Here is an 11,031-nt window from a genome sequence, read left to right on the forward strand (position 1 = left end):
CTCGGAGGACGCAGGCAGCAGCCCTCCTGGAGACGGCTCACACCAGCACGGGGGCACAGCTCAGCTCCTCAGCGTTGGCAAAAAAGAAATTCTGTTGGGTTTTTTTTTGTTTGTTTGTGGGGATTTTTTTGTAATTTTTTTGTCATTTTGTTTGTTTTTTGGGTGTTTTTTTTGTTTTTTAAAAGAAAAATACAGTGAAGACACTAGAAAGAGAAGTCAAAAAGAGAAAGAAAGGCAAGAGATGTTAGGAGAAAAAGCTCTTCCCAGCATTTCCAGAGCCAGCTGGAGTGTAACAAATCAAATCAGCCCTTTCTCTACACTCTGGCCTCCCCTCGGCGTTACCTTGCCCAGCTACTGTCGTTTCCTCTACAAGAGGCACTCACTAGCTGTGCAAAGTCTCCCACACTTGATTATGTGCTCAGCACCCTCCCCAACACTGTCATCCTGCCAGAAAAGCATTCATGAGGAACTAATGAAATGGCTCCCCAGCCAGCACCTTCACCTCCCTCCCTCCCCTCCTGGAGAAATGGAAGCTACCTTCACACCTAAGACAATCCATCCCCTCAAGGTTTTGCCAGCCAACTTTACTCTTCCCTCTGAAGCCAAAAGACATCTCAAAGTAAGGCAAAAGGAAAGGAAATACACCAATTCCCCACAACAACATTAGGTCTTAACCTAAGGCTTTTTTTTTTTTTCTCCAGCAATTCCCTCCTTGGGGGTTCCCAGGCACGGGGACAGGCTCACCTAAGCAAACACTGGTCCAGTGGCAATTACTCCTCACTTCCCAAGGTGATCAAATGGCACACTTGTCTACAAAAGAAAAGGAAGAGTTGCTAAGGGATGGAAAAGAAAATCACACTAAAGACACCAAAACAGAGGGGTTGCACATTTCTCTCAGGACATCCTCCCTCCCCAGAGTTTCCTGTTCCACTTCTCCGAACCATTGCGGTCTGGAAGACAACCTGATTAAGGCTTACTTCAAGCAAAGCAGAGCTAAGATAACAGTACTCATCACGGCCTCCAGAAAATATGTAACTGAAGAGCAAAGGTGTAACTTTGTACCACTCTCCACATCAGAAGCTTCAGGCTCATGTCAGCTCTAGGAGAACAGTTAAAAACCCTAAAAACTGGAGCCTACAGTCCTTCTAGGCCCCCCAGTCTAAGGCCACAACCATTGCAACCGGGACACACCTGTGATGCTGAAATCCGTGACACTTCTTGCCGCCCTGTGAGGTCAGACGAGGAGACATTGGCAGGAGCTCCTCGGTGTAACCTCATGCTGACCTTCCGCTCTCTGTCCACTCTTGAGATTGCTCTGGGGGACGTGTTGCCTGTTGGGACAGAGAAACATTGAGACAAGAGTATCAGCCAACAGTTTTGGTTTCCAGCCAAAGACTGGGGCAGCACGCTCTCCTCTCCCAGCTCTCCCACCCCACTCACCGGACTGCTGGATTCGGGAGGTGGGGGTGGAGGCCATGGGCTCAGTGACATTCCGGAGACGGTTGGCAGTGGCTCCAGCAGGTGGGCCAGGGGGCAGTGCTCGCGTGGCTGACCCTCGCAGCTGCCCCATCCTCTCCTCTCGCTCGTGCTCTCGCCGCTCCCGATCCATATCCTCAGGGTTCCGGGCTGCTCCCTAAGGAGAGAAACCCCCAAGCCACACATGGCTGTCAGGAAGGAGAGACAGCAGCAGCTCCAGGCAGAAAACACACAATGCTGCATCATGCATAGAAACTAGACTCCATCCTAGAATCCATCCACAAAGCTTGTTCTCCCACCACCACCTTCCACTGCACCAAGAGAGGACCTCATTCTGTTCCATGAAGAAACAGGGAAGAAAGCATATGGTACTACAGCTGTTTTTGCAATCCATGTCTGTGTTCCTCCTCCAAATGTAGCTCTCCCCCAAAAAATTATCTCTACCTACCTATAGCTATAGGTAGATATAGTAATAATATACAATCAAAATTTAAAAAAATAAAGTAATTTACCTCAAATTTTCCAGAAATCCTAGTCTGGAAAGTAGGGGTTATTTTGCTACTTGATGCATTGTTTTTTCATACTTGTCTGGTCCCTGAAATAGGCTTTACAACAGCGCTAGGATGTCTCATACACGCAAATAATGCACAAAGAGGCAGCAGATTTTTTTTCTCATCAAGAAAATGTCTTGACAAATGCAGCAAATTAACACTGTTTTCATGTAGTAGGCACCTACCTATAGCTATAGGCAGGTAGACATGTGCTTCATCAGACACACTCACTAATACAACAGTAGCTCTACCCTGAGTTAGCACCAAACAACTCTGCCTCCCTCCCTTCACTCCACCTGGTTCCCTTTCTCAAGTTGTTCCCCAGGCCTAAGTACTAACAGCAGGCAGCTTCCAACTTTCCTCCCCCATCTACATGATGCAATCCAACCCCTCTCCAGCCCTTTTGCCACACACACTCACAAATTTAAGCATGTTCCAGTCAAAGACGTAGTCGTAGGAGAAGCCTTGGCGGTGGAAGAGGTTGCGGAAGAGTTGCCGCAGGTACGAGTAGTCAGGTTTATCATCAAACCTCAGTGAACGGCAGAAGTTGAGGTATGTTGAGAACTCAGCTGGAGAGAGCAGAGAACAGTTGGCTGTTGAGCACCATCCAACCTCCCTGGTCCTACCACAGCAAGGCCATGCTGGACCAGGACAGCACAAACACAGAGCTGTGTAATGAAAGCTGAGCCTGTTGGTTGCAGTGCTTTGGCCATCGAGAAGACCCCAGCCCTATTTTTACTAGGAGAAATGCTCACAGATCTTTTCTGGCTGCTTCTCCAAGCAAGACCCAGCCAATCAAAGTGCCTGCTGAAGGACAGTAGGAACGCAGGCCTAAAGAACAGCTGGAGACAAGCTTTATGACGTTCAACTCAGACCAGAAGTCCTTCTAGTTCATTAGCCTGTCTTAAGGAGTGGCCAGAAGTAGACAGCTACAGAGGACAAAGAGTGGGGCAAGCATGCCATGACACTTCCACTTACATTAGCTCATCTCCCATGTACTTTCAGCTCAAGGAACTTCCTGTTCTAGATGTGGTTTCTGATTGTTTAAGTAACCCTCACTGGATCCTTCTTCCACTTCTTGAACTCCTGTAAGCTTTAAATATCCACAACATCATCCGGGAAGGAGTTCCACAGGTCTACTACTGACTGTATGAAGAACCACATCACTTTATTTTCAAGCTAGCAGGAACCAGCTTTGTTTCTCTTCCAATATTTGAAGTTGGGCCACCAAATCATCAGCTCCCATCCAAACTTCTGTAGGCATAGCAAGAGTGTAGACTTCTGTCATCTCCCTGATCCAGGTTCCAGCAAACTCATCACTTGTGCAAAAATCACCTCACCTCTGGTTACCCTTCTGGCCCTTTCCTGTTCTGCCACATCCTTTGTGAAACAGTGGGATGGACCAGAGCTGCACAGTGCAGCAAGTGCATGCAAGGTGCAAGTGAGCCATGGGTTTATGCACACTGTGTGGGTTTCTTTCCTACCAACTCTTAACATCCCCTTTTCTCAGCAGCCACCAAGCGCAAAGTTGATGTTTTCACAGGATCATCTATTGTAATTCCAACAGCTCACTGTGAGTAGCACTGGTCAGCCAGAGCCCTCTACTGAGCACACGACACGAGGACCAAGACTTTCCTGTCCTCACATACATTACTCCATGTTTACCTACAAAGAACTGTATTTGCCACTTCATTGCCTGGTTATTTCTGGGACTTCTCATTAACCAGTAAAAACTCAGGATCATCAGCACACCTTCTCAGCTCACTGCCCATCCTCCTTCCAAACTGCTCCTGAGGCTCTAGACATTTCACTCTCCACACTCTCATGTCCCTACTAACATAAGGTTTGACTCCCCACAAAAACAAGTTTCCCACTTCTGAATCAGTACAGCACCATCACTGGTCTGTTAGCCTTCTCATCACTGGTGCCAGCAGCAGTAGGTGTATTGGGCACGGCCATTAGGATTCAAGAATTCATGGGGATTCCGCACGAGAACAAGCCAAGTAGCAGACAAGACAGCCATCAAGATGAGAGCACTTACAAGGGTATCCTTTGCAGAGCACCTCGATGGGCGTTGACATCTTTTTCTCACTGATCCTCTCGTACTTTTGGCGCTTGGTGGCAGCCTTGAGGCCCTGCCAGGGCAGGGAGCCCAGGTTGAAATACATGAGCACGTAGCCCAGGCTCTCCAGGTCATCACGGCGACTTTGTTCTGTGAGGAGTTACAAAGGGGCAACGAGTGAGCAGCAATCAAAACTGCTTTGGCAATCACACAGATTTGGAGGTGAACACAGAACAGGACCATCACCCCTCTCCCTTTATGGTAGATTTCTGCAGATAGATTAACTTGTAGCTTCTACATTCCAGTGCAAATTCCTGTGAAGATGGTCATACTATGAGAGTTAAAGTGCTCCTCTCCCCACACAGCCCAACCTACTTCATAACTAATTACTCTGACAACCTCCTCACTTGGACAAGCCTTAATTCACACAAGAATTTAACATCTCAAGTGCTGCAGCTGCACTGCCTACTTTGCTCTTCCTAGTCCCAGAGGAAGGGCACCTACATTTCTCCACCCAGAATGATACTTCAACCTGGGGATTAGTCATGACAGAAGTAGTCATGAAAAGACAAAGCTAACAGAGGTGAGCCAAACACAACCCTTTCAAACATCTTCTAATTAAACTGCTGATAGCCTTTATGAAGGGCAGAAACGAGGAACTAGTGACCTTCTTGTGGTAAACAACTTTGTTGATACTTTAGAGAAGCCTAACAGGTAACACTGTGCTAAAATCTTTCCACATTGGTGGCATTTTTCAAGCTGTGGAGGAAAGCAGCATACTTCGAACAAAAGGCTGCCCTCGAAATGGGGAATGACTGTGTAACTGGCATCACTACCAACTTTACTCAGAGCAAGGGTTGCCCTTAATATGCCATTGCAAGAGCCTGCTTTTAGATGCTTACTTATGAAACAAAAGAAATTGCTTCACACTGAACTTCTCTGGAATGGCCAAAGCCATTTTAAGTTTCAAGCTTGCTCAAGATGGATTTGACGCAGAATCTCAACAACTGCAAATGTTGACTGGTTAACTTGTGAAACTCCTCCCAGCTCCTCCAACATGCTTGCAAATTCATGTGAAAATCCTGCCAAGAAGCTCTTGCCCTTGTTTCCCTCCCAAATAAAATAAACACTTTGGATAAAGTACTTTACATCTGGAGGAGAACAACAACTGATAATAGATAACAGACAGGCAAAATACTACTTGAGGGAGAGCACACGGATCAAGGAAAGACTAAAGAGATTCACCTATTAGATCAACATACTACTGCAGCACATTTTGATGGATTCAGTGCCATGTCCTAGAAGATGCTGCAGATTTTGTCCTAGGCTATGGGTTAACTACCAGTATCAGTTACATGCTACCACCTGCCTCATTCAAAAGCCAGCAAGTCACTACAGCTACCCCTTATTCTGTTAGCTGAACTGAACCCTGACCAAGGAGTAGCTGGAGCAGGTCACAGATAGAGATGTCCAAATGTACCAACATGAGCTGTAGTTTGCATGGCTCCTTCTTCCTCCAGCATCTCTCTCATAACCTCTTATTGCTTTTGAGAACTGAGAGCTTGACAAGTTAGAACTATTGAGGAGAAAAAACAAACAAGCATTCTGGTTGCAGAAGGAAGGTCTCCTCACTCCATAAACAAGAGGAGAGAGCATTTGGGTCAAAGCACATGAAACACTATAAAAAAACCACAGTGCAAGACAGAAGCAGAAGAGAACACAGGCCTGCCTATCTCCCAAGTATCTTACTTTTAGCATGCAGAAATAACAGCATGTTTTGACCTCGCTAATTTACTGCCTCAAGTTGCCCACTTTAAAGGGGCTAATACTTCCTAATCTTATCGGGCTACTGCCAAAGATAATTACATGACTGACTGGGAGATGCTTAGATGCTATGGAGGGAGTAGAGAAAAGACAGTCAGGTTTGCATTTGGCCTAAGGTTGGGATACGTGTACTCTCAGAGGACAGCGATTACTCACCATGCATATCAAATAAACAAAACTAAACAATATCTGGTAATGGCCTACATCCTGAGACAGGAGGCATGTGGAAATGGGGTCAGAATGCACACCCAGGGCCTGAAAGCACAGGAGACAAGGGTAACCTCAGTCCTGCAATCTGCAAGCCCTTGACTTAGTCATGCTATAGCTCTAAAGCCTCTAGCTGTGGGTTCTTGTCCCAAGCATGGTAGTGCCCCTCAAAGGAGTAAAAGGTAGGGCCCAGAGAAACCTACTGAACAAGCAAATCAACCTTTCAGAAATAAATCAGGATCTTGCCTCCAAAATCTTGCTTGAACTCCAAACTGCTCAGGGCAGGCTAGGTAACACACCTCCATTTGTGTGAAGCACAGCACTTTGAGCACAGTCACCAACCCCATCCAGAACAGGACACGTTCTGTGAGCATATGCCCAGTGATTTGGGGAAAGCCAGAACTGAACAAGCAAATCAACCTTTCAGAAATAAATCAGGATCTTGCCTCCAAAATCTTGCTTGAACTCCAAACTGCTCAGGGCAGGCTAGGTAACACACCTCCATTTGTGTGAAGCACAGCACTTTGAGCACAGTCACCAACCCCATCCAGAACAGGACACGTTCTGTGAGCATATGCCCAGTGATTTGGGGAAAGCCAGAATTAGAGACTTGAGGTTAGGGAGCCTGAAGTCAGTGGAGGATGCTACAAGCCCTTACTGAAGGCAATGAGAGGGGTTACAAAACCAAACTGGGAAGCTCACTAGTATCCATGATGTGCATGCAAACACACCTTAGCTGTGCCTGAACACAGCAATATGATCAAGGAAAAACAACTGCAAGCAGAACACCCAATTATTAAAATGCTGAATGATGGGTTTGACTGCATTGCATCCCCAATGTTTAGCACCTCACGTACATGTCGTCATTGTAGCCCACTTAAGCCATTTCAGTGAGATTCACAACTGTGATGAGCCTGACGTACCAACACAATGTGTCACAGCCGTCCAGCTACCTCCAAACATCGTAGCAGTCTTTCACCTGTAACCCTAATTACAAGATCCTGACTTAAAACTCGGATGATGGGGAAGAACAGTTCCTAAATCCCATTTCTTTGTTTCATCTTCAGTTACACATCTCCCAGTTTCTACTTACTTGTTTTGCCCGGTCTCATATACCAATACTCAGGATACTAGATAATGTTAAACAGCAAAGAGCTAGAAAAAAATTCACCTCTACACACCAAAGAAATGTTACTTCATATCACTTACTTTCCCCTTTTAGAAGCCTGACAATTAGTGACTAACTCCCACAGCATCCCTGGGATGCAGGGAAAAAAAAACAACCATACTTTGCAGTTTGAAAAGAGAAAGAAAAATATACACCCAGAGCAAATGCACACCCAGAGCAAGTCAGTCGAGACACAGGATTACCGTCATGGCCTGTGATACATCATCACACTTCCTCTCTCCATTTTATTTCAGCTTCTCAGCTCTCCTACAACAGGGGGCGGATCAGGGAGGGCTGCTACTTCTTCCTAAGACGCTCATCCTTTCCTCCCTCCCTCCCTCCCTCCCTCAAGCTCTTCCAACAGAAAGCACAAGGACAGCAGGACCTCCCAAACCCAACCCACTCTTCGAGCAATCTCCTGCCAGTTCCCTCCCACTCCCAGCAAGGTTCCCAGCCAGCCCACACCCTCACTTCTTCCCTAAGCAGGGTCCTCAGGAGACAGTCAGGGGTGAGCAGCAAGACAGGAAAAGACATGCTTGGGCAAAGAGAGAAGACAGAGAACTGGTTGCCTTGGACACAAAGGTCATGACAAAACATGTTTCTTTGCAGCCTAAACTACCTCCCAGTTCCCCACCCCCAGAAACTGTTTCCTTCCACTCTGATCCTGTCCAAACTGATGCTGGTCCCATGCAGGACTCATAAGAAAAGAGCAGTCTTCCCTGGAGCTAGCCAAGCTGCAAGTAGGCTTAACCAAGCAATAATTTTCTGACTACATACTCAGATCTGATCTTGCACATGCTGGAGCTGAGTTCCCTTTTCTCTCCCCACTGCATGGCAACAGCCTTTAAAAACACACAAAAATCTGGAATGGGTGAGAGAGGGCAGGCACAACAGGAGGACTTTCTGACCTGCACATCTTACACTGATGCCATCTAGGACACATGCCTGGGGCAGCACTGCCCCCCACCTCCAGCAATCCAGACAGAGCCCACCAGGCTTCTTCCAAGACTGTCTCCTGGGCACCCTGGGCATCTATTTCAGATTTAACAAGCTACAGTGGGTGCAGGGGACTCTCATCCCCAGAGCATGTGAAAATTGACTGGAATGCGTGAACCAAAGCTTGCACAGTCCAATGACTCCCCCAACAGCAAGTCTCCAGCTGTGGAAACCCTCCCCAGTTTCACCTCCTACTCTCCCCCCTCCCCAACCCGGTCACTGGGAAAAGAATGTGTTTCCTCCAGACATTGGAATGCCCAACCCTTAGCTTGCACATTCAAATAAAGGCATTTATTCATTTGCTATTCCTGTCACACGAATACCCCAGCACCTGGTTCCTTCCCTCTCCCTAGACCACATTAATGTAACATTAAGACAGAGAACTTAGCCTCTGAAAAGTAAAAAAATTCAGAGTGATGGTTCCCATGGCAATGCTGCTAACTCACAAACGTGTCTGTCATATGCCCTGTGGCAAGGTCTTGAGAAACAGGAACTCCAGATGAAACCCCAACACCCCCATCCCCTTTCCTCCAGGCAAGTCGTGTAACCTTTATGCCATTCAGGGGAACTATCTGCAATGTGGAGATAATACACCCGAGACCTGTTGCGCAGAGCAACTCACACCCAGACTTTCCCGAAGCAAAGGGCATGCAGAGAGTGGTGGCTGTGCTCAGACTGATGGCATATGCAATTTGCCCTTGGATTACTGTTTAGACATTGTTTGTTCATCCTGACACACAAGCCAAGCACCCACACTAAAGGGCTAAACTGGGATGGGATGAATAATGAAGTCCTTCAAAAACCATAACCAGGCATTTAGCCTCTCCTGATCAGTTCAGGCAGAGCAGGCACACACAAAAGAATCGACAGACATAGTAGTGAGAATTATTTTGTGCATGTCTCCTTGTGGCAGTTACCATGGTTGGGGAAATCTTGACTGAGAATTCAATGGAGAGTCAGTTATATATATATGCAGGTCAAGCCAAAAGACAGAAGACCAACTCGAAAAGCTTTATGAAAACTATTTTTACAACGTGGAAGAGGTCAGAAGGTCACAGCCCACTCTCAACACACAACACTCCCCATTTTGATATAAATAAAGCATTTCCATCTACAGTTACATAGTATTAAGCAAGGAAGACAGTGGGAAACCACTTTATTTTCTGTAGGTCAAGTATTGACTCCAGGTATCTGAGAAATATCTGCAAGAGGGGAGAATGCAAAGCTTCCTCTAGGAAGAACGAGGACATGAAATCCTGGGGAAGCTGGTAATTTAAAAGGTTTGAGTTCCTTGCTCTGACTTTCAAATTCCCCACTTATACATTTCAGAAGAAGGTCTCCCAGAGATACAAACTGAGCTGCAAGTACAGCAGCTACTTTCCTGGGTCCACAGGCAGGACAGTTTCAGTGTTTCTCTTTAGATTTGCCAATCAATAGCAGAACCAAGTCAACCTGCTCAGAACAAGCCCTATGGTAACTAAGAAAGTCTCATGCTGTGGAAAAAGTTTAGCCAAAATTTAGCAGAGGAAAAGAGTCAAACACTGGAAAGAAGTTTTTGGTCAGAGAACAGAAGAGAAAAGTGCAAGAGGTTTTCAGCTCTGCTCCTCACAGCCACCAGGGGCCGATTCCCAGAACAAAAGTTTTGGGTGACTTCAAGAGTGCAGTGGGTACTAAGCCACACAAGGTTTTTACAAAACCTGGAATGATTGCCATCACCAGTGTAAAACCTGGCTGAGCCCTCAGCACTCTTTAAAAAAAAACTAGTCACAGACACACAGGGCACAGCCCTACCTCCCTAAAGGTGCCTCAGTGCTGAACAGGGCAGTGTGATTCACACGCACACACGTATTTTGAAAACCCACGACATCGCAACACCTGTCCAGGCAGCAGGAAGCCTCCCTTCATTCCAGCTTCTTGTACATTTCCAGCACATGGCTGTCCCCATCCTCAGGGGTGGGTAATGCCATATTGCAGTGGGCCTGTATCCTCCAGCTCTGACAGCTACAGAATAATCACTGACAAAGGCACTAGGGAGTTAGCGAGAAAGGTTTCAATTGCACACATCCCTAAGGGCTCAGTGCCTGTGAATGTCTCCTTTACACACCTAATCAGCCTGCAAAAATGGTGCAAGGCAGAGTTAGTAGCAGTAGAGTCAGGGAGGTCACAGCCTCAATGCTAAACAGGGCCCCACTGCACTAAGCAGTGCACAAACACACACCAGTACACCCTTTGTCTTCCAGAGCTCAGAGAGCCACAAAAGGCAGAAGCAGTAACACAGGTGTTGCATTTAAGTTATCTGCCCACCATCTCAAGGCAGGTCAGCAGCAAAGTCAGGCAGAGAACCCAACTCCCTCCTTCTGGGGACCCACTACCCACCCTGGAAAGCCCCACCAAGGGACAACAGCAGCTCACCAATTCCCAGGTGGGTGTTGATAGAGGCATAACGGGCTGTGCCAGTCAGATTCTTGTTTTCCCGATAAGGGATGTGCTGGTGGGTCCGAGCGTCTCGGTACTTCTTGGCCAAACCAAAATCAATGATGTATACTAGGTTGCCTTTCTTGCCAAGGCCCATAAGGAAGTTGTCTGGCTTGACATCCCGATGGATGAAGTTCTTGGAATGAATGTACTCGATACGGCTGATCTGGAGGACGAGATAAATAAATAGCAAGACAAACAAGAAACAAACTTATTTTAACTGCATCTATTAAAAATAGTGCCCTGTCCAGGACACTGGCCTATCAGAGTAG

General features: G+C 46.7%; 1 protein-coding gene across 1 annotated transcript in view; it reads right to left on the minus strand.

Moving 5' to 3' along the window:
- Positions 1-146: 146 nt before the first annotated feature.
- CSNK1E (casein kinase 1, epsilon) overlaps positions 147-11,031 on the minus strand; it is an 18,288-nt gene continuing 7,403 nt past the window's right edge. The window contains exons 4-10 of the mRNA XM_009072349.1: positions 10,697-10,925; positions 4,069-4,239; positions 2,448-2,596; positions 1,441-1,633; positions 1,192-1,331; positions 745-810; positions 147-203 (exon numbers count right to left, since the gene is read on the minus strand). Of these exons, the coding sequence (XP_009070597.1) occupies positions 778-810; positions 1,192-1,331; positions 1,441-1,633; positions 2,448-2,596; positions 4,069-4,239; positions 10,697-10,925 (915 nt within the window). The 3' untranslated portion in view covers positions 147-203; positions 745-777. The remainder of the gene's footprint in view (positions 204-744; positions 811-1,191; positions 1,332-1,440; positions 1,634-2,447; positions 2,597-4,068; positions 4,240-10,696; positions 10,926-11,031) is intronic.

This window comes from Acanthisitta chloris, unplaced genomic scaffold, assembly GCF_000695815.1.
Source record: "Acanthisitta chloris isolate BGI_N310 unplaced genomic scaffold, ASM69581v1 scaffold28593, whole genome shotgun sequence".
Lineage (NCBI taxonomy): Eukaryota > Metazoa > Chordata > Aves > Passeriformes > Acanthisittidae > Acanthisitta > Acanthisitta chloris.